General features: G+C 44.2%; 1 protein-coding gene across 1 annotated transcript in view; it reads right to left on the reverse strand.

The window, feature by feature from the left end:
• LOC139536511 (protein phosphatase 1 regulatory inhibitor subunit 16B-like) overlaps window positions 1-26101 on the reverse strand; it is a 138835-nt gene that overhangs the window by 17454 nt on the left and 95280 nt on the right. Inside the window, exons 4-6 of the mRNA XM_071337072.1 lie at window positions 13461-13606; window positions 13132-13235; window positions 3849-3973 (exon numbers count right to left, since the gene is read on the reverse strand). Of these exons, the coding sequence (XP_071193173.1) occupies window positions 3849-3973; window positions 13132-13235; window positions 13461-13606 (375 nt within the window). The remainder of the gene's footprint in view (window positions 1-3848; window positions 3974-13131; window positions 13236-13460; window positions 13607-26101) is intronic.

Here is a 26101-nt window from a genome sequence, read left to right on the forward strand (position 1 = left end):
TCTCCCTCTCTGTGTGTGTGCGTCTCCCTCTCTCTCTGTGTGTGTGCGTCTCCCTCTCTCTGTGTGTGTGCGTCTCCCTCTCTCTGTGTGTGTGCGTCTCCCTCTCTCTGTGTGTGTGTGTGTGTGCGTCTCCCTCTCTCTGTGTGTGTGCGTCTCCCTCTCTCTGTGTGTGTGCGTCTCCCTCTCTCTCTGTGTGTGTGCGTCTCCCTCTCTCTGTGTGTGTGTGCGTCTCCCTCTGTGTGTGTGTGCGTCTCCCTCTCTCTGTGTGTGTGTGCGTCTCCCTCTCTGTGTGTGTGTGTGTGTCTCCCTCTCTCTGTGTGTGCGCGTCTCCCTCTCTCTGTGTGTGCGCGTCTCCCTCTCTCTGTGTGTGTGCGTCTCCCTTTCTCTGTGTGTGCGCGTCTCCCTCTCTCTGTGTGTGCGCGTCTCCCTCTCTGTGTGTGTGCGCGTCTCCCTCTCTCTGTGTGTGCGCGTCTCCCTCTCTGTGTGTGTGCGCGTCTCCCTCTCTCTGTGTGTGTGCGTCTCCCTCTGTGTGTGTGCGTCTCCCTCTCTCTGTGTGTGTGTGCGTCTCCCCCTCTCTGTGTGTGTGTGTGTGCGTCTCCCCCTCTCTGTGTGTGTGTGTGTGCGTCTCCCCCTCTCTGTGTGTGTGTGTGTGCGTCTCCCCCTCTCTGTGTGTGTGTGTGTGCGTCTCCCTCTGTGTGTGTGTGTGTGTGTGCGCGTCTCCCTCTCTGTGTGTGTGTGTGTGCGTCTCCCCCTCTCTGTGTGTGTGTGTGTGCGTCTCCCCCTCTCTGTGTGTGTGTGTGTGCGTCTCCCCCTCTCTGTGTGTGTGTGTGTGCGTCTCCCTCTGTGTGTGTGTGTGTGTGTGCGCGTCTCCCTCTCTGTGTGTGTGTGTGCGCGTCTCCCTCTCTGTGTGTGTGTGTGGCGTCTCCCCCTCTCTGTGTGTGTGTGTGTGCGTCTCCCTCTCTCTGTGTGTGTGCGCGTCTCCCTCTCTCTGTGTGTGTGCGCGTCTCCCTCTCTCTGTGTGTGTGCGCGTCTCCCTCTCTGTGTGTGTGTGTGCGCGTCTCCCTCTCTCTGTGTGTGTGCGCGTCTCCCTCTCTCTGTGTGTGTGCGTCTCCCTCTCTCTGTGTGTGTGCGTCTCCCTCTCTCTGTGTGTGTGTGTCTCCCTCTCTCTGTGTGTGTGCGTCTCCCTCTCTCTGTGTGTGTGCGTCTCCCTCTCTCTGTGTGTGTGCGTCTCCCTCTCTCTGTGTGTGTGCGTCTCCCTCTCTCTGTGTGTGTGCGTCTCCCTCTCTCTGTGTGTGTGCGTCTCCCTCTCTCTGTGTGTGTGCGTCTCCCTCTCTCTGTGTGTGTGCGTCTCCCTCTCTCTGTGTGTGTGTGTGTCTCCCTCTCTCTGTGTGTGTGTGTGTGTCTCCCTCTCTCTGTGTGTGTGTGTATTTGATACACTGCCGATTTTGCAGGTTTTCCTACTTACAAAGCATGTAGAGGTCTGTAATTTTTATCATAGGTACACTTCAACTGTGAGAGACGGAATCTAAAACAAGAATCCAGAAAATCACATTGTATGATTTTTAAGTAATTAATTTGCATTTTATTGCATGACATAAGTATTTGATCACCTACCAACCAGTAAGAATTCCGGCTCTCACAGACCTGTTAGTTTTTCTATAAGAAGCCCTCCTGTTCTCCACTCATTACCTGTATTAACTGCACCTGTTAGATTCTTCAAAATATAAACTATCAAAATAAAGAGAGTCGCACACTCCATGTGTAATCTCCCAGCAATTTAATGGGTATTTACCAACGTTTCGGCATCACTGTGTTTTCCTCAGATTCTTCAAAATAGCCACCCTTTGCCTTGATGACAGCTTTGCACACTCTTGGCATTCTCTCAACCAGCTACACCTGGAATGCTTTTCCAACAGTCTTGAACCAGTTCCCACATATGCTGAGCACTTGTTGGCTGCTTTTTCTTCACTCTGCTGTCTGACTCTTCCCAAACCATCTCAATTCGGTTGAGGTCGGGTAATTGTGGAGGCCAGGTCATCTGATGCAGCACTCCATCACTCTCCTTCTTGGTGAAATAGCCCTTACACAGCCTGGAGGTGTGTTGGGTCATTGTCCTGTTGAAAAACAAATGATAGTCCCACTAAGCGCAAACCAGATGGGATGGATTATCGCTGCAGAATGCTGTGGTAGCCATGCTGGTTAAGTGTGACTTGAATTCAAAAACATTCACTGACAGTGTCACCAGCAAAGCACCTCCACACATCACACCTCCTCCCCCATGCTTCACGGTGGGAACCACACATACGGAGATCATCCGTTCACCTACTCTGCGTCTCACAAAGACACTGCGGTTGGAGCCAAAAATCTCAAATTTGGACTCATCAGACCAAAGGACAGATTTCCACCGGTCTAATTCCATTGCTCGTGTTTCTTGGCCCAAGCAAGTCTCTTCTTCTTATTGGTGTCCTTTAGTAGTGTTAAAAAAAAAATGCAATTCGACCATGAAGGCCTGATTCACGCAGTCTCCCCTGAACAGTTGATGTTGAGATGTGTCTGTTACTTGAACTCTGTGAAGCATTTATTTGGGCTGCAATCTGAGGTGCAGATAACTTTAATAAACATATCCTCTGCAGCAGAGGTAACTCTGGGTCTTCCTTTCCTGTGGCGGTCCGCATGAGAGCCAGTTTCATCATTGTGCTTGATGGTTTTTGATACTGCACTTGAAATTTTACAAAGTTCTTGAAATTTTCCGGAATGACTGACCTTCTTGTCTTAAAGTAATGATGGACTATCGTTTCTCTTTGATGATTTGAGTTTTTCTTGCCATAATATGGACTTGGTCTTTTACCAAATAGGGCTCTTCTGTATACCACCCTTACCTTATCACAACACAACTGATTGGATCAACCACAATAAGAAGGAAAGAAATTCCACAAATGAACTTTTAAGAAGGCACACCTGTTAATTGAATTGCATTCCAGGTGACTACCTCATGAAGCTTGTTGAGAGAATGCCAAGAGTGTGCAAAGCTGTCATCAAGGCAAAGGGTGGCTACTTTGAAGAATCTCAAATAGAAAATATATTTTGATTTGTTTAACACTTTTTTGGTTATTACATGATTCCATGTGTGTTATTTCATAGTTTTGATGTCTTCACAATTATTCTACAATGTATAAATAGTCAAAATAAAGAAAAACCCTTGAATGAGTAGGTGTGTCCAAACTTTTGACTGGTCCTGTGTGTGACCAAAAAAGGCTGTATAAAATAACTACAAATACTGAGCTATGACCGACCGGCTCGATCTGGTTTGCGTGGCCAAAGACCTCTATTTTCGTGTCATATGACCATAGCACCGGTTCCAATTCAAGTGCCAATGCCATTTAGCAAATTCCAGGCAGTGCTATGGGCAGATGAATCTTCCAGCAAGACAATAACCCCAAACAGACATCAACATCCACAAGGAAGTGGTTAATTCACCATAAAAATCAACATTTTGCAAAAGCCATCTGAGTTGCCAGACTTGAACCCCAGATCCCTCCCAATGTGTTCTCCAATCTCATAAAACATTTTAGAAAAGGCTCAGTATCGTTATCCTCGCAGGGGGAGCGTGCTGTCATTTGGACCCCTATCTTTTATTTGAATTTGTATTACTTGTTATAAACAAAATCTCTGTCTCTAAGCAATTGTACTTGTATGAAATAATATAATTGTAAAAAATAAAAAAAATAAAAAAAAATGGTACATACAATATAGCTCAGTATTTGTATTATTTCTTTTATAGTCTTTTTTGCTCATCTTCATCAAGGGATCCAATACTTCCAGAAGTCTGGTTGTACACATCATCTCACCAGAGTAGCTCCTTGTGAGTCGTGGCGGTTGACGTCCTCTCCCTCAGTCAGCAGCTCCTGGATATCTCCCATCATTCTCCTCTCTACAGACGCCCGGGTCTCGTTGATCATCTCCTGGGTGATGCCTGTCAATCAAAAACAGATAAGAAGTGATATAAGTCAGACAGACAGATGAACCACACTGTCACTCTGTTTTTTTATATCTCCCTTCCAGCATGGGAACTATCACAGTATATATGTTAGATGCATAACCAGGCCAGTAGAGTGCATTCGGAAAGTATTCAGACCACTTGACTTTATCGACATTTTGTTACATTACAGCCTCATTCTAAAATGGATTAAATACACATTTTTATTCATCAATCTACACACAATACCACATAATGACAAAGCGAGAAGTGTTTTTTGTGTGCAATTTTTTTTATTTTTTTTTATTGAAAAACCTTATTTACATAAGTATTCAAACCCTATGCTATGAGACTCAAAATTGTGCTGAAGTGCATCCTGTTTCCATTGATCATCTTTGAGATGTTTCTACAACTTGATTGAATTTCACATGTGGTAAATTCAATTGAAAGGACATACTTTGGAAAGGCACACACCTGTCTATATACAGTGCATTCGAAAAGTGTTCAGACCCCTAGAATCTTTTCCACATTTTGTTACGTTACAGGTCCCACAGTTGACAGTGCATGTCAGAGCGAAAACCAAGCCATGAGGTCGAAGGAATTGTCCGTAGAGCTCAGAGACCGGATTGTGTCGAGGCACAGATCTAGGGAAGGGTACCAAAACATCCCCAAGAACACAGTGGCCTCCATTCTTAAATGGAAGAAGTTTGGAACCACCATGACTCTTCCTAGAGAGTCTGAAATAAATAGCTGAAATAAATACACACAAAATGCTTATTTCTCTAAAAATGTTGTGCACACATTTGTTTACTTGTTAGTGAGCATTTCTCCTTCGCCAACATAATCCTTCCACCTGACAGGTGTGGCAAATCAAGAAGCTGATTAAACAGCATGATCATTACACAGGTACATCTTGTGCTGGAGACAAAAGGCCACTGTAAAATGTGCAGTTTTGACACACAACACAATGCCACAGATGTCTCAAGTTTTGAGGGAGTGTGCAATTGGCATGCTGACCGCAGAAATGTCCACCTTGCCAGAGAATTTAATGTTAATTTCTCTACCATAAATCGACTCCAATGTCATTTTAGAGAATCTATCAGTATGTCAAACTGGCCACACAAGCGCAGACCACGTGTAACCACGTCAGCCTAGGACCTCCATGTCGGGCTTCTTTACCTGCGGGATCATCTGAGACCAGCCACCCAGACAGCTGATGAAACTGTGGGTTTGCACAACCAAAGAATTTCTGCGGAACCTGTCAGAAACCGTCTCAGGGAAGCTCATCTGTGTGCTCGTCGTCCACACCAGGGTATTGACACGACTGCAGTTCAGCGTCGTAACTGACTTCAGTGGGCAAATGCTCACCTTCGATGGCCAATTGCTTGCTGGAGAAGTGTGCTCTTCACGGATGAACCCCGGTTTCAACTGTACCGAGCAGATAGCATACACTGTGTGTATAGCGTTGTGTGGGCGAGCGGTTTGCTGATGTAAACGTTTTGAATAGAGTACCCCAAGGTGGCGTTGGGGTTATGGTTTGGGCAGACATAAGCTACGGACAATGAACACAATTTCATTTTATTGATGGCAATTTGAATGCGCAGAGATCCCCTGACGAGATCCTGATGCCCATTGTTGTTCCATTTATCTACCGCCATCACCTCATGACACAAGAGGGCGCCGTACTGGATGGCCACTGTTTTGCAAGCTCCGACTCACCTTTGCTATTTTGTCATTTATTTCTACTCTGTTTTCACGAAATGTAACCGATATGATTTTTTACAACCGACAAGAACTCTTGAACATCAGATCAGCAGTTACTTACCCCAATTCCGGCATCTACTTCGACTCATGGGCTCTCTCTGTAATTCCAACCCAATTTTCGGGCTACCCAAGATGAAACACCGGTGTTACAGAGGCAAGAGAGGAGAGATCCTGGTGAGAATAAGGCAAAGGGAAAACCTGCCACCTCTTCCCTACATTCTACTGGCTAATGTACAGTCACTTGATAATAAGATGAATGACCTCCGATCGTGGATTTGCTACCAACGGGGGGGACTGCAATATTCTTTGCTTTTCAGAAACATGGCTCTCGGACAAGATACTCCCCACGGCTATCCAACTCGATGGATTCTCCATTCACAGCACAGTGGAGTCGGGGAAATAGAATGGGGGGGGGGGGTTTCCCTCTCCTTCAACCCCAACTAGTGTGTTAATTCCAGTGCGGTTGAAGTGTTGACCACTTTACACCAATCTTGGAATACCTGATGGTCAAATGTTGACCCTTCTATCTCCCGAGGGAGTTTTCAGTTGTTATTGTGACTGCTGCATACGTTCTATCTCAGGACAATAAAATTAACAAGCTGGAGCTTAACGAACTGTACAAGGCTATTAACAAGCAGGAAACCCTACAGCCAAAGGCTGCCTTTCTGGTTGCCAGCTATTTTAATTTGGTGTCACTTCGACACGAGATGCCCAACTTCCATCAACACGTCTCCAATGCCACTAGGGGTGATAAAGTGCTAGACCACTGCTATTCTACCAACAAACAAGCATACAAGGCCCACCCTCGTTCCACCATTTGGCAAATCAGATCATGACTCCGTACTGTTGCTTCCGGTTTACAAGCAGAATCTGAAACAGGAAGTACCCGCAATTCGCTTGGTTGAGAAATGGTCACCAGAAACAGAGGTTATGCTACAGAACTGCTTTGCTATCGCTGGGATATGTTTTGAGAATCCGCCGATAACTTCGACGAGCTAACCACCTCCATCACCGTCTTCATTAGAAAATGCATCTGCGACATTGTACCCACGGTGAAGGGTTGCTGTTTCCCCAATCAAAAGCCCTGGATTAACACCGAGGTTGGTGCTAAACTAAAGAGCAGGGCTATCGCACAAAAGAGCTATTATAGACAACCCTGATGCTACGGCCGAAGACAGGAATAAGTACAAGAAGGCCGCTATGACCTCCACAGAGTCATCAAATGAGCAAAAGGACAATATAGAAATAAGGTGGAATCATACTACCCAGGCTCCAACGCCCGCCGCATGTGGCAGGGGCTACAGTCCATTATGATTACAAATGAAGACCCATCTGTGATCTGCCCAATGTCACGATGGTCCTGTGAGGATCAGGATCATTTGTTTAAATCAGGTAACAATTAAACATAGTTAGTTGATTCGATAAATAACAGTCATCAGATTAATTAAAGTAAAGTCACGACACCAACAATGCCTCTCTACCAGACAAACTCGATGCATTTCATGCACGCTTTGACAACAACGTCGAGCCGGGTGAGGGCCATCACTGACCTAGAGGACTGGGTGACTTCGCTCTCCAAAGCCGACGTGAGGGTCTTTAATCAGGTCAACACCTGCAAGGCTGCGGGCCCCATTGGTATTCCAGAGTGCGTTCGCAGAGCATGCCCCGAACAGCTGGCAGGCTTATTCACAGTCATTTTCAACCTCTTCTTGTCCCAGTCTGTAATCCCCACATGTTTTAAAATGACCACAATCATCCCTGTTCCTAAGAACTCTAAGGCTTCATGCCACAATGATTACCGCCCTGTAGCACTCACTCCTGTAACCATGAAGTGCTTTGAGAGGCTGGTTATAGCACACATTAACTCCATCATCCCAGCCACTCTAGACCTACTCCAATTTGCATACCGCCCCAACAGATCCATAGACGACGCAATCTCAATTGCTCTCCACACTGCCCTCATCCACCTACATAAGCGGAATACCTATGTGAGAATGCTGTTCATTGACTACAGCTCAGCGTTCAACACCATAATCCCCTCCAAGCTCGTCACCAAGCTTAGGACTCTGGGTCTGAACACCTCCCTCTGCAACTAGATCCTGGACTTCCTGATAGGCTGACCCAAGGCGGTGAGGGTAGGCAACATCACCTCCACCGTGCTGACCCTTAACACAGGGGTCTCACAGGGGTGTGCTTAGTCCCCTCCTGTACTCCCTTTTCACCCACGACTGGGTGGCCACGCACAACTCCAACACCATTATCAATTTGGCTGACGACATGACGGTGGTAGGCCTAATCACCGGCGACGATGAGCCTACAGGGAGGCCGTCGGTGACCTGGCAGTGTGGTGCCGGAACAACATCTCCCTCAACGCCAGCAAGGCCAAGGAGCTGATCGTGGACTACAGGAAACAAGGGGGGGGGGGGGGGGGCGTTTCACTGTACTTGTGCATGTGACATTAAAACTTAAAAATAAGCATGATAATGCATGGCCCCGTGTTGCAAGGATTAGTACACACTTCCTGGAAGCTGGAAATGTCCAATTTCTTCCATGGCTTGCATACTCAGACATTGAGCATTTTTGGGATGCTCTGGATCGACAGCGTGTTCCAGTTCCCACCAATATCCAGCCACTTTGCACAGCCCATTGAAGTGGAGTGGGACAACATTGCACAGGCCACAATCAACAGCCTGATCAACTCTATGCAAAGGAGATGTGTCGCGCTGAATGAGGCAAGTTGTGGTCACACCAGATACTGACTGGTTCTATGAGCCAAGTCCCTGCCTTTTTTTAAGGTATCTGTGATCAACAGATGCATATCTGTATTCCCAGTCATGTTAAATCCATATATTAGGGCTTAATGCTTTTATTTCAATTGACATATTTCCTTATATGAACCGTAACCCAGTAAAATCTTTGAAATTGTTGCATGTTGCGTTTATATTTTTGTTCAGTGTATATTCATATGTCACCAAATACCTGATGAAAACACACTGTTTTGCAATGAAGGTCTACAGTAGTCTCAACAGCACCCTATAGGTCTTCCCAACCTTTTTTGAACCGTGGCACACCTTGATGGGATAAAAAAATTTTTTTGCGGCATACCAGAACTGTCCCTATTCATTTATTTTGTGATAATGACCTCCATCTCATCTGATCCATACTGCAAATCTATTTTGTGACAAATGTTTTTTAGAGATTAAAAAGGGTTTATTTGAACCAGTTTCATAGTTCCTTACCTATGATTAATTTGTGTTCCCCTTTAAGAGTGTCCCGCAATCCGCAGCCATAAAATAGGCAATTTGTTTTGAAAGGTTTGAGCTAGAGACAGTTTTTTGCATTGTAAAGGTGTAACTGCCGACACAAAGCCATGCTGTTTATTTCCATGGCAGAGGCTGTGGTACAGCTAAGCCTAATCAGACTTGCCTGTGCTACTGGCAAAGTAAAAGGCAAAGTAAAACAGGCAAAGTAAAATGAAACAAATGACTTTGCTCGTGATGCGCGCCCCTCAAATGATACAAATGTAACAGCAGCCTGAGCGCACTGGACATAAAACAACGCCACAGATGTAACCAGGTCCCATTCAATGTATCATCTGAGCGGCACTGGTGCTCCCAGTGAAAACGACATGTGCATTCCACAGATCACGTTCATAAGGGAGTGTTACTTCTTAAAATCAAGATTAGGAAAGGTTTCGCTCACACCTGGCAGTTACTCAAGGCACACCGGTTGAAAACCACTGCTCTAGGGCAGGATTTCCCAAACCTCTCCTTGGGCCGCCATAGACATTTAGTCCCTAACTGGCACACCTGACTCAATTAGTCAACTAATCATCAAGCCTTTGACTAACTGAATCAGGTGTGTCAGTTTAGGGTTAAAACTAAAATCTGTGATCTCTGGCGGGGCCCCGGGGAGACAGTTGGGACACCGTGCTCTAGGATAGCACCCATTGTGTAGCCGGAGGACAGCTATTTTCCGTCCTCCTCTGGCTACATTGACTTCAAAACAAAACCTAGGAGGCCTGTACTTCTCACCCGCTTCCATAGACCTACAGTTGAAGTCGGAAGTTAACATACACCTTAGCAAAATACATTGAATCTCAGTTCTCACAATTCCTGATATTTAATCCTAGTAAAAATTCGCTGTCTTAGGTCAGGATCACCACTTTATTTTAAGAATGTGAAATGTCAGAATAATCGTAGAGAATGATTTATTTCAGCTTATCACATTCCCAGTGGGTCAGAAGTTTACATACACTCAATTAGTACTTGATAACATTGCCTTTACATTTTTTTAACTTGGGTCAAACGTTTTGGGTAGCCTTCCACAATAAGTAGGTTGAATTTTGGCCCATTAATCCTGACAGAGCTGGTGTAACTGAGTCAGGTCTGTAAGCCTCCTTGCTTGCACAGGCTTTTTCAGATCTGCCCACAAATTTTCTATGAGATTGAGGTCATGGCTTTGGGATGGCCGGCCACTCCAATACCTTGACTTTGTTGTCCTTAAGCCATTTTGCCACAACTTTGGAAGTATGCTTGGGTTCATTGTCCATTTGGAAGACCCATTTGCGACCAAGTTTTAACTTCCTGACTGATGTTTTGAGATGTTGCTTCAATATATCCACATAATTGTCCTTCCTAATGATGCCATCTATTTTGTGAAGTGCACCAGTCCCTCCTGCAGCAAAGCACCCCCACAACATGATGCTGTCACCCCCGTGCTTCACGGTTGGGATGGTGTTCTTCGGCTTGCAAGCCTCCCCCTTTTTCCTCCAAACATAACGATGGTCATTATGGCCAAACTATTCTATTTTTGTTTCATCAGACCAGAGGACATTTCTCCAAAAAGTACAATCTTTGTCCCCATGTGCAGTTGCAAACCGTAGTCTGGCTTTTTTTATGACGGTTTTGGAGCAGTGGCTTCTTCCTTGCTGAGCGGCCTTTCAGGTTATGTCGATATAGGACTCGTTTTACTGTGGATATAGATACTTTTGTACCTGTCTCCTCCAGCATCTTCACAAGGTCCTTTGCTGTTGTTCTGGGATTGATTTGCACTTTTCGCACCAAAGTATGTTCATCTCTAGGAGACAGAAAGCGTCTCCTTCCTGAGAGGTATGACGGCTCCGTGGTCCCATGGTGTTTATACTTGCGTACTATTGTTTGTACAGATGAATGTGGTACCTTCAGGCATTTGGAAATTGCTCCCAAGGATGAACCAGACTTGTGGAGGTCTACAATTTTTTGTCTGAGGTCTTGGCTGATTTCTTTGATTTTCCCATGATGTCAAGCAAAGAGGCACTGAGTTTGAAGGTAGGCCTTCAAGGTAGGCCTTCAAATACATCCACAGGTACACTCAAATTATGTCAATTAGCCTATCAGAAGCTTCTAAAGCCATGACATCATTTTCAGGAATTTTCCAAGCTGTTTAAAGGCACAGTCAACTTAGTGTATGTAAACTTCTGACCCACTGGGTCAGACCAAAAATATTGTATTTTCAGCTGTTTGAAGCTGGTGTACAAAACCGAAACAGAACTTAACAGGAAACACAGAAATAGCGCGCATAGATCAGATCTACAGCTTCTTAGACATGCTTTCGATGAGAATGACAGATCTATAACACACATTTCTATGTGAATTTGGTCAGGTAGCCCAAAAGGTTAAATATTGCAGCTTTAAGTGTCAACTCTCTCCTGATATGAACTGAAGCCATGTCTCATGTGCCCTCTCATCCACTAGCGCATGGAATATTTCCTCTCCAAGCACTGCTGATAGCCTTATCAATTTTCTCTCATTACTGTATGTAGAGTCTATCACATACGCAAACATAATCACATTATTACAAATCAATGTGACTTTAATCCTTGCTTTGATGAACTCATTAGCTCATTTGTCTAACTGCATTGTGTTACTGTTTTTTGTTTTCCAAGTCAAATCCTGTCCTCAATGGAAGAGTTGAGCACTTCTCCAACACCATCCATCCATGGTGAGCCTGTCCTGCACTGAAGTCAAGCCCCTGAACATCTCAACCCCTGTCCTGCACTGAAGGCAAGCCTCCGAAAACCTCAACTCAGATTCTCTGCCTCAAACCCTATTACAGTGGCTGAGTCACAGGCTTACTGGTGCTCTTCCATTCCATCCCTAGGAGAGGTGCGTCACTTGAGTGGGTTGAGTCGCTGACGTGATTTTCCTGTCCGGTTTGGCGCCGCCCCTTGGGTTGTGCCGTGTGGGAGATCTTCGTGGGCTATACTCGGCCTTGTCTCAGGATGGTAAGTTGGTGGTTGGAGATATCCCTCTAGTGGTGTGGGGGCTGTGCTTTGGCAAAGTGGGTGGGGTTATATCCTGCCTGTTTGGCCCCGTCCGGGGGTATCATCGGATGGGGCCACAGTGTCTCCTGACCCCTCCTGTCTCAGCCTCCAGTATTTATGCTTTATTAGTTTATGTGTCGGGGGGCTAGGGTCAGTCTGTTATATCTGGAGTACCTCTCCTGTCTTATCTGGTGTCCTGTATGAATTTAAGTATGCTCTCTCTAATTCTCTCTCTCTCTCTCTCTCTTGGAGGACCTGACCCCTAGGACCATGCCTCAGGGCTACCTGGCCTGATGACTCCTTGCTGTCCCCAGTCCACCTGGTCGTGCTGCTGCTCCAGTTTCAACTGTTCTGCCTGCGGCTATGGAACCCTGGCCTGTTCCAGACCTGCTGTTTTCCATTCTCTAGAGACAGCAGGAGCGGTAGAGATACTCTGAATGATCGGCTATGAAAAGCCAACTGACATTTACTCCTGAGGTGCTGACTTGTTGCACCCTCGACAACTACTGTGATTATTATTATTTGACCCTGCTGGTCATTTATGAACATTTGAACATCTTGGCCATGTTCTATTATAATCTCCACCCAGGACAGCCAGAAGAGGACTGGCCACCCCTCATAGCCTGGTTCCTCTCTAGGTTTCGGCCTTTCTAGGGAGTTTTTCCTAGCCACCATGCTTCTACACCTGCATTGCTTGCTGTTTGGGGTTTTAGGCTGGGTTTCTGTACAGAACTTTGTGACATCAGCTGATGTAAGAATGGCTTTATAAATACATTTGATTGATTGATTGATACTCATTCAATCACTGCGGTGATCCCTTGCCAACACACTGTGTAAGTAGCCCAATAATATTTGACTATAAATGTCTATAAAAATAAAAAAAGACAATCTCTGAAACACGCTTTGTCGTCTCTGTGCAGTCCACGCCTATTCCGTGGGTCTCCCATCATCCTACTTTTTTCAAGTCACCAGCCTCCACTGCTCTACCGTTCAGCTATATTATTGATAATATCAGAGAACTGGGACTTCAGGTGCTACAGTGAAAGCCGACTGACATATAAAATAAATACTGTTTTGATTCGCTCACCTCGATTGGCCATTGCGGTCTCGATGATGTCCAGGGTAGGGTCATCTTCACACAGGTCATAGGGCATGTTGCCGTCAGAGTTCACAGCTAACAGGTCTGCTCCACTGGGAAGGTGGAAAACCAATAATAGATAAGTGTGACTCAAGTGGTTAGAGCGATAGCAATGCCAACGTCATGGGTTTAATCCCCTCAGGGATCAAAAACATAGTCAAAGTGTATGCTCTCACTGTCTTGAACCAAATAAAACACAGATCTGACATGAATAAATACAAGACATATAGATGGAAAGCTGCAGTGTTATATGTCGTGCGACTAAGCCACTGTCTTACTGTTGTATGAGGACCTTGACCAGCCCTGCATGTCCACAGGTGGCAGCAGCATGTAGCGGGGTCCAAAGTTCATTGTCCTGGGCGTTTACACTGGCACTACGATTCAACAGGATCTTTACCATCTCCTCATAGTTATCAATACAGCACTGGGGAGAGAGAGAGAGAGAGAGGTAGCGAGAGAGAGAGAGAGGTAGCGCGAGAGAGAGAGAGGTAGCGAGAGAGGTAGAGAGAGGTAGCGAGAGAGGTAGAGAGAGGTAGCGAGAGAGGTAGCGAGAGAGGTAGAGAGAGGTAGCGAGAGAGAGCGAGAGAGATGGAATATTAGCTTCATTTAATGCAACAAACTAAATGCATTGATGTAACAAGACCCTGTAGAATCTATAGGAGACAGGATCTCTAATGCTGTATAAATGTATTTTAAAGAACTTTATAATTCCACTGAGACTAAGAATACATTAAGCATCACAAAGATGTGACTCTTTGACATCTCCACTGCTGTGTGGGTTTTGTGTGTTCTTAAACAGCAGGAAGTGGGCTAAAACTAAAACATACACAAATTACCAGGGTGTGGAAAACAGATGTTTTCTCCATCAGAAATAATTGGAGCTAACTAATGCTCAGTGGTGGAAAAAGTACTCAATTGTCATAGTTGAGTAAAAGTAAAGATACCTTAATCAAAAATTACTCAAGTAAAAGTGAAAGTCACCCCGAGTCAAATACTACTTGAGTAAAAGTCTAATAGTATCTGGTATTAAATATACTTATTTTTTTATTATTTTTTTATTTCACCAGGTAGGCTAGTTGAGAACAAGTTCTCATTTGCAACTGTGACCGTGCCAAGATAAAGCATAGCAATTCGACACATACAACAACAACAGATTTACACATGGAATAAACAAAACATACAGTCAATAATACAGTAGAAAAATAAGTCTATATACAATGTGAGCAAATGATGTGAGATAAGGGAGGTAAAGGCAAAAACAGGCCATGGTGGCGAGTTAAATACAATATAGCAAGTAAAACACTGGAATGGTAGATTTGCAGTGGAAGAATGTGCAAAGTAGAAATAGAAATAATGGGGTGCAAAGGAGCAAAATAAATAAATAAATACAGTAGGGGAAGAGGTAGTTGTTTGGGCTAAATTATAGATGGGCTACATACAGGGGCAGTAATCTGTGAGCTGCTCTGACAGCTGGTGCTTAAAGCTAGTGAGGGAGATAAGTGTTTCCGGCTTCAGAGATTTTTGCAGTTCGTTCCAGTCATTGGCAGCAGAGAACTGGAAGGAAAGACGACCAAAGGAGGAATTGGCTTTGGGGGTGACCAGTGACATATACCTGCTGGAGCGCATGCTACGAGTGGGTGCTGCTATGGTGACCAGTGAGCTGAGATAAGGCGGGGCTTTACCTAGCAGAGACTTGTAGATAACCTGTAGCCAAGTGGGTTTGGCGACGAGTATGAAGCGAGGGCCAACCAACGAGAGCGTACAGGTCGCAATGATGGGTAGTGTATGGGGCTTTGGTGACAAAACGGATGGCACTGTGATAGACTGCATCCAGTTTGTTGAGTAGAGTGTTGGAGGCTATTTTATAGATGACATCACCGAAGTCGAGGATCGGTAGGGTGGCCAGTTTTACGAGAGTATGTTTGGCAGCATGAGTGAAGGATGCTTTGTTGCGACTTAAGTACAGTGGGGGAAAAAGTATCAGTTGTCATCCTTGAGTAAAAGTATAAAGACAATGCTATACATTCCTTACAAATTCCTTATATTACACAAAACGGGCACCATTTCTATTTATTTAAGGACAGCCAGGGGCAGACTAACACTCAGCCATAATTTACAAACGCAGTATGTATGTTTAGTGAGTACGCCAGGTCCGAGGCAGTAGGGATGACAACACGTTATATTGATAGGTGCGTGCATTGGACCATATTGCTGTTCTGCCTGAACATTCAAATATGTAGCAAGTACTTCTGGGTGTCAGGGGAAATATATGGGAGTAAAAAGTACATATTTTCCTTAGAAATGTAGTGGAGTAAAAGTAAAAGTTGTCAAACATATAAATAGTTAAGTAAGATAGATATCCCCAAAAACGACTTAAGTACTTCAAAGTATTTTTACGTAGTTACTTTATACCACTGCTAATGCTATGGAGGTGTGTCATTGTGACAAGCTGTACAGAGAATGACAGAGACAGATGAAAGAAAAGGAGCATAGAGATCAGTATGGCAAACCTTGAAAGGCAATAAACATGGGAATTTCCATGTAAAAGCCTAATGAGCACTAACGTGAAGTTCTCTTTACAATTATTCGTTTTGATATCTCACAATGGGGATTCGCTAAGATCATCTACACTTGGAATAACCTATCAAAAGCATCTGTTGGAGACAGACAGAGTGGCGAATGATGTGAGCCCATCACCTCCTTAAAAGGAGGCACTCTCCAGCCCTCTGGTTATTCTCGCTTTTCTTCCTCACAAAGAGAATCACTCTCTAGCTCTCCTCAGATCGACTGGATCCCTGTTTTCCTGCTTAACTGCTCAGAAGTGAACCTTAAAGGACATCGCTGCCAAGCGTAGGTCTTCAGACCCTGTAGAGAAGTTGAGTACTGACCGAAAGATTTTTGTTTTGTGTAAAAATTCCTTTCTACTTCTCTGTCTCCATTGGTAGCTTGCTTCATGGCCAGCTATTGCGACTCGATTATCCCACGCTACAAAGCTTAGGCCAACTTGGCTAGCTCGCTGAGAGGCATGCTAACCTCACTAGCATACCCTACCTGCAACATGTTAGCATTGTTAGCTCCCTGTCACACTGAAGTGTGACAGTCACAAGAAAGAAGGCCAAGCTGGAAGAAGGCCAAGCTGGCCTTGGCGGACTAAGGTCCCCAGCGATGTAGCAGTCTGCCAAGACTCAGGCTAGGCCCCTGAACCAGGCCAAACCTGTAGGGAAGCAGTCCTACGCTCCAGCAAGGATCTGTCCCTCTAACTCTCCTAAGGGAGGTAGGAAGGGTAACCCAACCTAGGGCGCAGCCCTGGCGGCTAAGGAGGATAGTGTGCAAAGCCTACAGCTCCCATCTCTCTTCGGGATTAAAGTTCGCCACTCCTTCCCCTCTCAGAGTAGTTGCAGCAGTGGTAAGGCAGGGCTGTGTCAATACAAAAACCATATTCTCTGTGCAGCGGCTCTCTTTAATGACCATGCTCACTTGAGAACATGGAGTTGACATAATTTTTGCACTGACTTGCTGCAGTGTCGTTCCATTTCATTTAAGCAAGCCATGACACCCACCATGTCAGATCATTCTGAAATGGTTTCTGTAGTTAGAAACAGATAAGATAAGCAATCCTGCAACATTATTTTGTTGAAAGAAAATCTGAAATTAAGCAAATTGATTGCACCCAAATAGGCCATTTAAATTCATAGGTTTCATATAATATTCAAGAAATATAGCATCCAACGTCCGATTTGGACCAAACATCTTCTTACAAATGATTAAGATGTGAGGAATCCAAATAAATTGTGAAAAGATACACACGGACCCCCCCAGATTCCACACCTAGCCCACCCCAATGGCCAGTTCTATATGTTTGACAAATAGTATGAAGCCGCGGCTTGGGAAATGGTTTATTCAACCTATGTAATGTATTCTCAGTGAATTTGGTGATGGCTTTGGTCACAAAAGGTACTATTTTATTTGGATAGTGCATATGTAGATGCTCTACATATGGTCATACTATCAACAAACTATCTATTGATAAGCAACTGCTTCTTAAGCGTATACAGTTAGGGTAAGGTTTAGAATAAGGGTTAAGGTAAGGGTTAAGGTTAGAGTTATGACTAGAGTAAGGGTTAGGATAAAGATTAAGGTTAGGGCTAAGGTTAATAGATAGTCTGTAGAGCAGTGGTTCCCAAGCTTTATATAATCCCTTCAAATATTCAACCTCCAGCAGCGTACCCCCTCTAGCACCAGGGTCTCTCTCAAATTATTTTTGCCATCTTTGTAAGCCTGCCACACACATTATACGATACATTTAACATAATAATGAGTGAGAGTTTGTCACAACTCGGCTTGTGGGAAGTGACAAAGAGCTTATATAGGACCAGGGCACAAATAATAATAATCATCATCAATAATTTTGCTCTTTATTTAACCATCTTACATATAAAACCTTATTTGCTCATCGAAAATTGTGAATAACTCACCACAGGTTAATGAGAAGGGTGTGCTTGAAAGGATGCACATAACTCTGCAATGTTGGGTTGTATTGGAGAGTCTGTCTTAAATCATTTTCCACACACAGTCTGTGCCTCGATTTAGTTTCCATGCTAGTGAGGGCCGAGAATCCACGCTCACATAGGTACGTGGTTGCAAAGGGCATCAGTGCATAATTATAGGAGTAAGCAATCATTAGAATAAGCCGCCTCAATATTTGCAGCCAGAGGTGACAGTATCTTTCTAGAAGCTGATCTGTCGTCAGTCATTTGGAATTATTCGAAACGAAGGTCAAATTTGAATGGTGAAAGGCAGCGCTGCCTTTATTTAGATCCGATCAGTATCGACACGACTCAACGGCACACTTAGTGAACATTCTCACTGCGTGGTGTTTTGTGAAACACACGTTACGTCTTCGGCCGTTGTAGTAAAGATGGATTGTTAAAAACACTCATTCCATCGCTATCGGGAAACCAGGCCCAGGGTAGTACCCAACTTCAGCTGTGGCCAATTAATATCTTGATTGGTCCTTTCTGATAGGGAGGCACCCCTTCCTCATTCTGAATCTAAACCATAATGGTGAATTTGTTTTGGATGTGTAACTGGCAAACTCTAACTTGGCTACTCCCAAACTGGGGTATGCCGTCGGGGGTACGCCCCCCCCCCCAAAAGGTGTGATTCACATTTTCAAACAGTCCATTCAGATTTTCCAATGGGTCAATACATTTGGGTGATGTTTTTTTCTCGCCTGAGTAGCCTCGTTTCACTGCCAAAGCTAAAATGTAACTATCTAGTGTTCAGGGAAATAACAATGTGAAATACAGGTAGCCTAGTCAAATAATTAACATCCAATCAAATCAACCGCTACTCTCTCGCGGGAAGCCATTCACTCTTGCGCAGACATTTAGAAACGAAACATGCCAATTGGAAAAATAAGCCACGGGAGTTTTTTGAGCAAGAATTAAGACGACTTTTGAGTAGTAAGACAAGTATAAAAACAACAGATACCATTTATAAAAAGGGGCTAGAAGTGTCTTATATGGTGAGCCACTGAGTGGCTAGGACAGGCAAGCCCCATACTATTGTGGAGGAATTCATTCTTCCTAATGCCACGGATATGGCTGGGACAATGCTGTGGGAAATGGCAAAAAAAACTATACATACAATGCCTTCATCAAACATCACTGTTTCACGTCGCATCAGTGACATGGCAGGAGATGTTTTGAAACAATTACTGCTTCGCATTCAAGCCAGTGAATTCTATGCATTACAGCTGGATGAGTCAACAGACGTGGCGGGCCTGACTCAGCTCCTGGTATGTGTCCGTTATGTTTATGGGGGTCATCCTCTTCAGCAAACCACTGGAAACCAGCACAACAGGAGAGGGTATTTTTAAAGTACTGGACAGCTTTGTGACATCAAATGGACTTTGGTGGTAAAGATGTGTTATCTGTACTGATGGTGCAAAAGCCATGACAGGGAGACATAGTGGAGTGGTAACGCTTGTGCAAGCAGTTGCTCCCGATGCAACTTGGGTATACTGCAGCATACACCAACAGGCTCTTGCTACCAAGGGAATGCCTGACAGCTTGAAAGAGGTTTTGAACAGAACAGTAAAAATGAGTTAACCATTTACTTGTTACTTACAACCTCATGCTAATCACATTAGCCTACGTTAGCTCAACCGTCCCACAGGGGGGGGGGGGGGGGGACTGATCCTGTAAAAAGTAAGGCCCCTGAACTCTGGGTATTTTCTGCATTATGCAATGATATGTTGAGCTAATGTGATTAGCACGAGGTTGTAAGTAACAAGAACATTTCCCAGGACATAGACATATCTAATATTGGCAGAAAGCTTAAATTCTTGTTAATCTAACTGCACTGTCCAATTTACAGTAGCTATTACAGTGAAATACCATGGGCAGCGGCCATGTAATGCTTATACTACATACAGAAGTGCGCTGGTTATCAAGGGGGAAAGTATTGACACGTTTTTTTAAAATTGAGACGAGCTTAAAGTTTTCTTCACTGATCATAATTTTCACTTGTCTGACCGCTTGCATGATGACAGGTTTCTCACACGACTGGCCTATCTGGGTGATGTTTTTTCTCACCTGAATGATCTGAATCTAGGATTACAGGGACTCTCCGCAACTATATTCAATGTGCGGTACAAAATTGAGGCTATGATTAAAAAGTTGTAGCTCTCCTCTGTCCGCATTAAGGACAACACACAGGTCTTTCCATTATTGTCAAATGTGATACAGCGAAGTACCTGAGTGAGCTGGGTGCGCAATTACACAGGTACTTCCCGAAACGGACAACACAAACAACTGGATTCGGTATCACTTTCATACCCTGCCTCCAGTCCACTTACCAATATCTGAACAAGATAACCTCATTGAAATTTCAACAAGCGGTTCTGTGAAAATGTAATTTTATAATCAGAAGCCACCGCCCAGATTTTTGGATACGGTGGCGCTCAGTGTGCTGCTGTAAGCTGATTCCCTTTGCTACCACGTACCTATGCGAGAGTGGATTCTTGGCCCTCACTAGCATGATAACTAAATACAGGCACAGACTGTGTGGGAAATTATTTAAGACTGAGACTCTCCAATACAACCCAACATTGCAGAGTTAGGTGCATCCTTTCAAGCACACCCTTCTCGTTAACCTGTGGTGAGTTACTCACAATTTTTGATGAACAAATATGGTTTTATATGTAAGGCGGCTAAATAAAGAGCAAAATGATTGATTATTATTATTTATTTCAAGCAACATGTATTTAGAAATGTAATAAAATAACCTTAAAATATTCCTTTCAGCACACCCTGTTGACGGTAATATTTGCCAACAATGTCTCTCAACTGTGCATGTCATCTTTAAGGCCTACCTTCATTACAAGAGCAAGGCTTGCACTAATCCATTTCATGATGGCATGAACAGTAGCTGTAGTTGTCAAATCTGGTATCCTTCCACATGGTTAGCCTCGTTATGAGTCTCATCTGGTATCCTTCAACATGGTTAGCCTCATTATGAGTCTCATCTGGTATCCTTCAACATGGTTAGCCTCATTATGAGTCTCATCTGGTATCCTTCAACATGGTTAGCCTCATTATGAGTCAAATCTGGTATCCTTCAACATGGTTAGCTTCATTATGAGTCTATTCTGGTATCCTTCAACATTGTTAGCCTCATTATGAGTCTCATCTGGTATCCTTCAACATGGTTAGCCTCATTAATTGGCTGATGAAAAAGAAAAACCCACACACTGATCTTGCCAGTATCGGCCTTTTGTTTTCGTTCAAGTTAGTAGCAAATGACTCCCACACAAGTTCTCAGGTGTGAATGCTTTTCCTATTTCTAATAGTATCATTTCAAATGACGAAAACATCTCAACAAAATGTAAATGAGTGAGGATTTGCTACTCCTGTTACAGTAAAGAAATGGCAAGCCACATGTGCATTGGACATGCCCACAGGGCCAATACTATTCCCATCATACTGTATGTCTGCATTTGGCAAATAATCTCACATCCACTGTAACCAAAAGGGTGGAGCACGGATAGTTGAGGCAAAAGAAACCAGAGTGAAGGGTGGCCACAGTGAAGGGTCACTTTTACATTGGGATTTTTACATTAAGTTCCATCCCTGTATGGCTGACCGGGACCGGGACGCAAACCCTAATTAAATGACACTTGTAGGTAGCATGCTAACCACTGGAGAAGGAGTACAGCGAGTGTAGCAAAATGAAGCAAAATTGCAGGATGAGATCCTCCCACTGCGGAGATGCTTACGATATAAAAATATTAATGATAGACAGGAGGAGACACTGCTACAAGTCTCAGGGGGATGACATCACAGTGGATACTAGAAGTCACCTGCAGCTCACCTCTGCTCTAGTCACACCCCTTTCACGTCCTCCTATGCCACCGACCGTATAACTCAGCCGCCGACTGTGCGATCGGAGTATGTAGCAGGAATAAATACCCACAAAATGTATTATTTGGGTGCTAGATTGACTCAGTTCACAAAGTCTGCTCTGCTGGCTGCTGATGTTGATGCGGCGGAGGAGGTCGTCAGTGAGTGTAGCAGAGGGGTGAGTGTGTAGCACACGTGAGCTAGTTGACAGGTGAGTGCCAGGCTCTTTCTCAATGAATCCTTCCTTGATTCCTCTCCTCCTTCTAAAAACCCATTGAAGAAGGTCAGAGGGGAGGGACCTTGTACCTTCTCCTCCAATACAGTTGTGATACAATACAGGTGAGGAGATAGGATGCAAGTAATCAAGGAGAGACAAAGCCCTCGTAGCCATCGTGTGGTGATGTCAACCACCCTGAGACGTAAAGACCATGGTTTTGGTAGGATAATGGACACTGCTTTGTGGGTATGAAGTGCTGTTGCGGAAAGGGGTTGCACATTAGGTCAGCCGTACAGAGATCGTTACACCCACACAGCAATGTTCAAGGACTTCAGCTGCAGCTGCACATCTGTGCAATATCATCAGACAAAATGAGAGAGTGACAATCAAATAAAACAAGACAAAAAGGGAATGTTCAATGACCAAAAAATACACTATACTTAAATCAAAGAATCAACACTTTATGTAATATCATACAAAGGATGCCTATGTACATGGTTAGTGGGTTTCGACATTCATCTTACTCCAAAACAAGAGATGATCAGTCGTGTAAAAAGTTCCCAAATTGTCATACTTGAGTAAAAGTGAAGATACCTTAATAACAAAAAAAGTGAGTAACTCAGTAAAATATTACACGAGTAAAAGTCTAAAATAATTTGGTATGTACAGTCGTAGCCAAAAGTTTTGAGAATGACACAAATATTAATTTCCACAAAGTTTGCTGCTTAAGTGTCTAGGTATTTTTGTCAGATGTTACTATGGAACACTGAAGTATAATTACAAGCATTTCATAAGTGTCAAAGGCTTTTATTGACAAATATATGAAGTTGATGCAAAGAGTCAGTATTTGCAGTGTTGACCCTTCTTTTTCAAGACCTCTGCAATCCGCACTGGCATGCTGTCAATTAACTTCTGGGCCACATCCTGACTGATGGCAACCCATTCTTGCATAATCAATGCTTGGAGTTTGTCAGAATTTGTGGGGTTTTTGTTTGTCCACGTTCTCAATGGGATTAAGGTCTGGGGAGTTTCCTGGCCATGGACCCCCCAAAAAATCGATGTTTTGTTCCCCGAGCCACTTAGTTATCACTTTTGCCTTATGGCAAGGTGCTCCATCATGCTGGAAAAGGTATTGTTCGTCAACAAACTGTTCCTGGATGGTTGGGAGAAGTTGCTCTCAGAGGATGTGTTGGTTCTATTCTTTATTCATGGATGTGTTTAGGCAAAATTGTGAGTGAGCCCACTCCCTTGGCTGAGAAGCAACCCCACACATGAATGGTGTCAGGATGCTTTACTGTTGGCATGACACAGGACTGATGGTAGCACTCACCTTGTATTCTCCGGACAAGCTTTTTTCCGGATGCCCCAAACAATCGGAAAGGGGATTCAGAGAAAATGACTTTACCCCAGTCCTCAGCAGTCCAATACCTTTTGCAGAATATCAGTCTGTCCCTGATGTTTTTCCTGGAGAGAAGTGGCTTCCTTGCTGCCCTTCTTGACACCAGGCCATCCTACAAAAGTCTTCGCCTCACTGTGCATGCAGATGCACTCACAACTGCCTGCTGCCATTCCTGAGCAGCTGAATCAACTTTAGGAGACAGTCCTGGCTCTTGCTGGACTTTCTTGGGCACCCTGAAGCCTTCTTCACAAAAATTGAACCGCTCTCCTTGAAGTTCTTGATGATCCGATAAATGGTTGATTTAGGTGCAATCTTACTGGCAGCAATATCCTTGCCTGTGAAGCCCTTTTTGTGCAAAGCAATGATGACGGCACGTGTTTCCTTGCAGGTAACCATGGTTGACAGAGGAAGAACAATGATTCCAAGCACCACCCTCCTTTTGAAGCCTCCAGTCTGTTATTCGAACTCAATCAGCGTGACAGAGTTACCTCCAGCCTTGTCCTCGTCAACACTCACACCTGTGTTAACGAGAGAATCACTGACATGATCTCAGCTGGTCCTTTTGTGGCAGGGCTGAAGTGCAGTGGACATGTTTTTGGGGGATTCAGTTCATTTGCATGGCAAAGAGGGAATTTGCAATTAATTGCAATTCATCTGATCCCTCTTCATAACATTCTGGAGTATATGCAAATTCACATCATACAAGCTGAGGCAGCAGACTTTGTGAAAATTAATATTTGTGTCATTCTCAAAACTTTTGGCCACAACTGTAATTGCTAAAATATACTTAAGTATCAAAAGGAAAAGTATAAATTATTTCAAATTCCTTATATTAAGCAAGCCAGATGGCACAATTTTCAGTTTTTTTTTTTATTAACGGATAGCCATGGGCTCCCTACAACACTCGGACATAATTTGCAAACGAAGCATGTGTTTAGTGAGTCCACCAGATAAGAGGCAGTAGGGATGACCAGGGATGTTCTCTTTATAAGTGTGTGAATTAGACAATTTTCCTATCCTGCTAAGCTTTTAAATTGTAACGAGTACTTTTGGGTGCCAGGGAAAATGTTTGGAATAAAAAGTACATACTTTTTTTTAGGAATGTAGTGAAGTAAAAGTTGTCAAAAATATAAATAGTAAAGTACAGATACCCAAAACAACTACTTATTTAGTACTTTCAAGTATTTTTACTTAAGTACCTTACACCACTGGAGATGATTGAATAGTTAAATGAATAGTGGGTTTAATATAACATAATAAGCAGAATGTTAGGGCTGTAACAGAAACCTGCACACCCAGTAGCTAGATATTGGATGGACATTCTTTGTGAACATCCACAGGCAGGGAATAGCAGCTTTCACAGGTCTCTGTATCTGAGGTTAGGAAACATAGAAATTAGACCCGTTTCATTATTCTCAAATGATATAACATTCGATATTTTGTTGCAATTGTGTTTTTGTATTGTCATAGTTCTCTCTTTGGGACAGAACATCTGTTCATTAGCTAGCTAGCTTAGCAAATGAGCTTGGTAGCTAACATTGTTTTTAGCAGATTAAGCTTACATTTGTGTCATAAAAAACAACTAATGGATGGCAGTCTATCATATTTACACATAGGTAGCTAGCTAGATACCTGACGTTGCCTAGAATAGATGTTTAACTTAATAAACAACTTACCCATGTGGTACACATCATCCACCACCTCCTGCTGCTGCTAACGTTACTAGCCATACATGCAGGCAATGCAGCGTTGCTTCTTTGGGAAATCTATAAACTTTCATTTAGAAAAATAGATGTGTCTCGGGACGTAAGGACCATACATTTACATTACATTTACATTTAAGTCATTTAGCAGACGCTCTTATCCAGAGCGACTTACAAATTGGTGCATTCACCTTATGATATCCAGTGGAACAACCACTTTACAATAGTGCATCTAACTCTTTTAAGGGGGGGGGGGTTAGAAGGATTACTTTATCCTATCCTAGGTATTCCTTAAAGAGGTGGGGTTTCAGGTGTCTCCGGAAGGTGGTGATTGACTCCGCTGACCTGGCGTCGTGAGGGAGTTTGTTCCACCATTGGGGTGCCAGAGCAGCGAACAGTTTTGACTGGGCTGAGCGGGAACTGTACTTCCTCAGAGGTAGGGAGGCGAGCAGGCCAGAGGTGGATGAACGCAGTGCCCTTGTTTGGGTGTAGGGCCTGATCAGAGCCTGAAGGTACGGAGGTGCCGTTCCCCTCACAGCTCCGTAGGCAAGCACCATGGTCTTGTAGCGGATGCGAGCTTCAACTGGAAGCCAGTGGAGAGAGCGGAGGAGCGGGGTGACGTGAGAGAACTTGGGAAAGTTGAACACCAGACGGGCTGCGGCGTTCTGGATGAGTTGTAGGGGTTTAATGGCACAGGCAGGGAGCCCAGCCAACAGCGAGTTGCAGTAATCCAGACGGGAGATGACAAGTGCCTGGATTAGGACCTGCGCCGCTTCCTGCGTGAGGCAGGGTCGTACTCTGCGAATGTTGTAGAGCATGAACCTACAGGAACGGGTCACCGCCTTGATGTTAGTTGAGAACGACAGGGTGTTGTCCAGGATCACGCCAAGGTTCTTAGCACTCTGGGAGGAGGACACAATGGAGTTGTCAACCGTGATGGCGAGATCATGGAACGGGCAGTCCTTCCCCGGGAGGAAGAGCAGCTCCGTCTTGCCGAGGTTCAGCTTGAGGTGGTGATCCGTCATCCACACTGATATGTCTGCCAGACATGCAGAGATGCGATTCACCACCTGGTTATCAGAGGGGGGAAAGGAGAAGATGCCACCAGGGAATATATTCTGTCAAACTGCCATTTTTTACCTTGAGAAAACAACTAAACTAAGTTAGCTAGCTTAGCCAGCTAACGTAAACTCAC

The sequence above is a fragment of the Salvelinus alpinus genome, chromosome 12 (genome assembly GCF_045679555.1).
Source record: "Salvelinus alpinus chromosome 12, SLU_Salpinus.1, whole genome shotgun sequence".
Classification (NCBI taxonomy): Eukaryota; Metazoa; Chordata; class Actinopteri; order Salmoniformes; family Salmonidae; genus Salvelinus; species Salvelinus alpinus.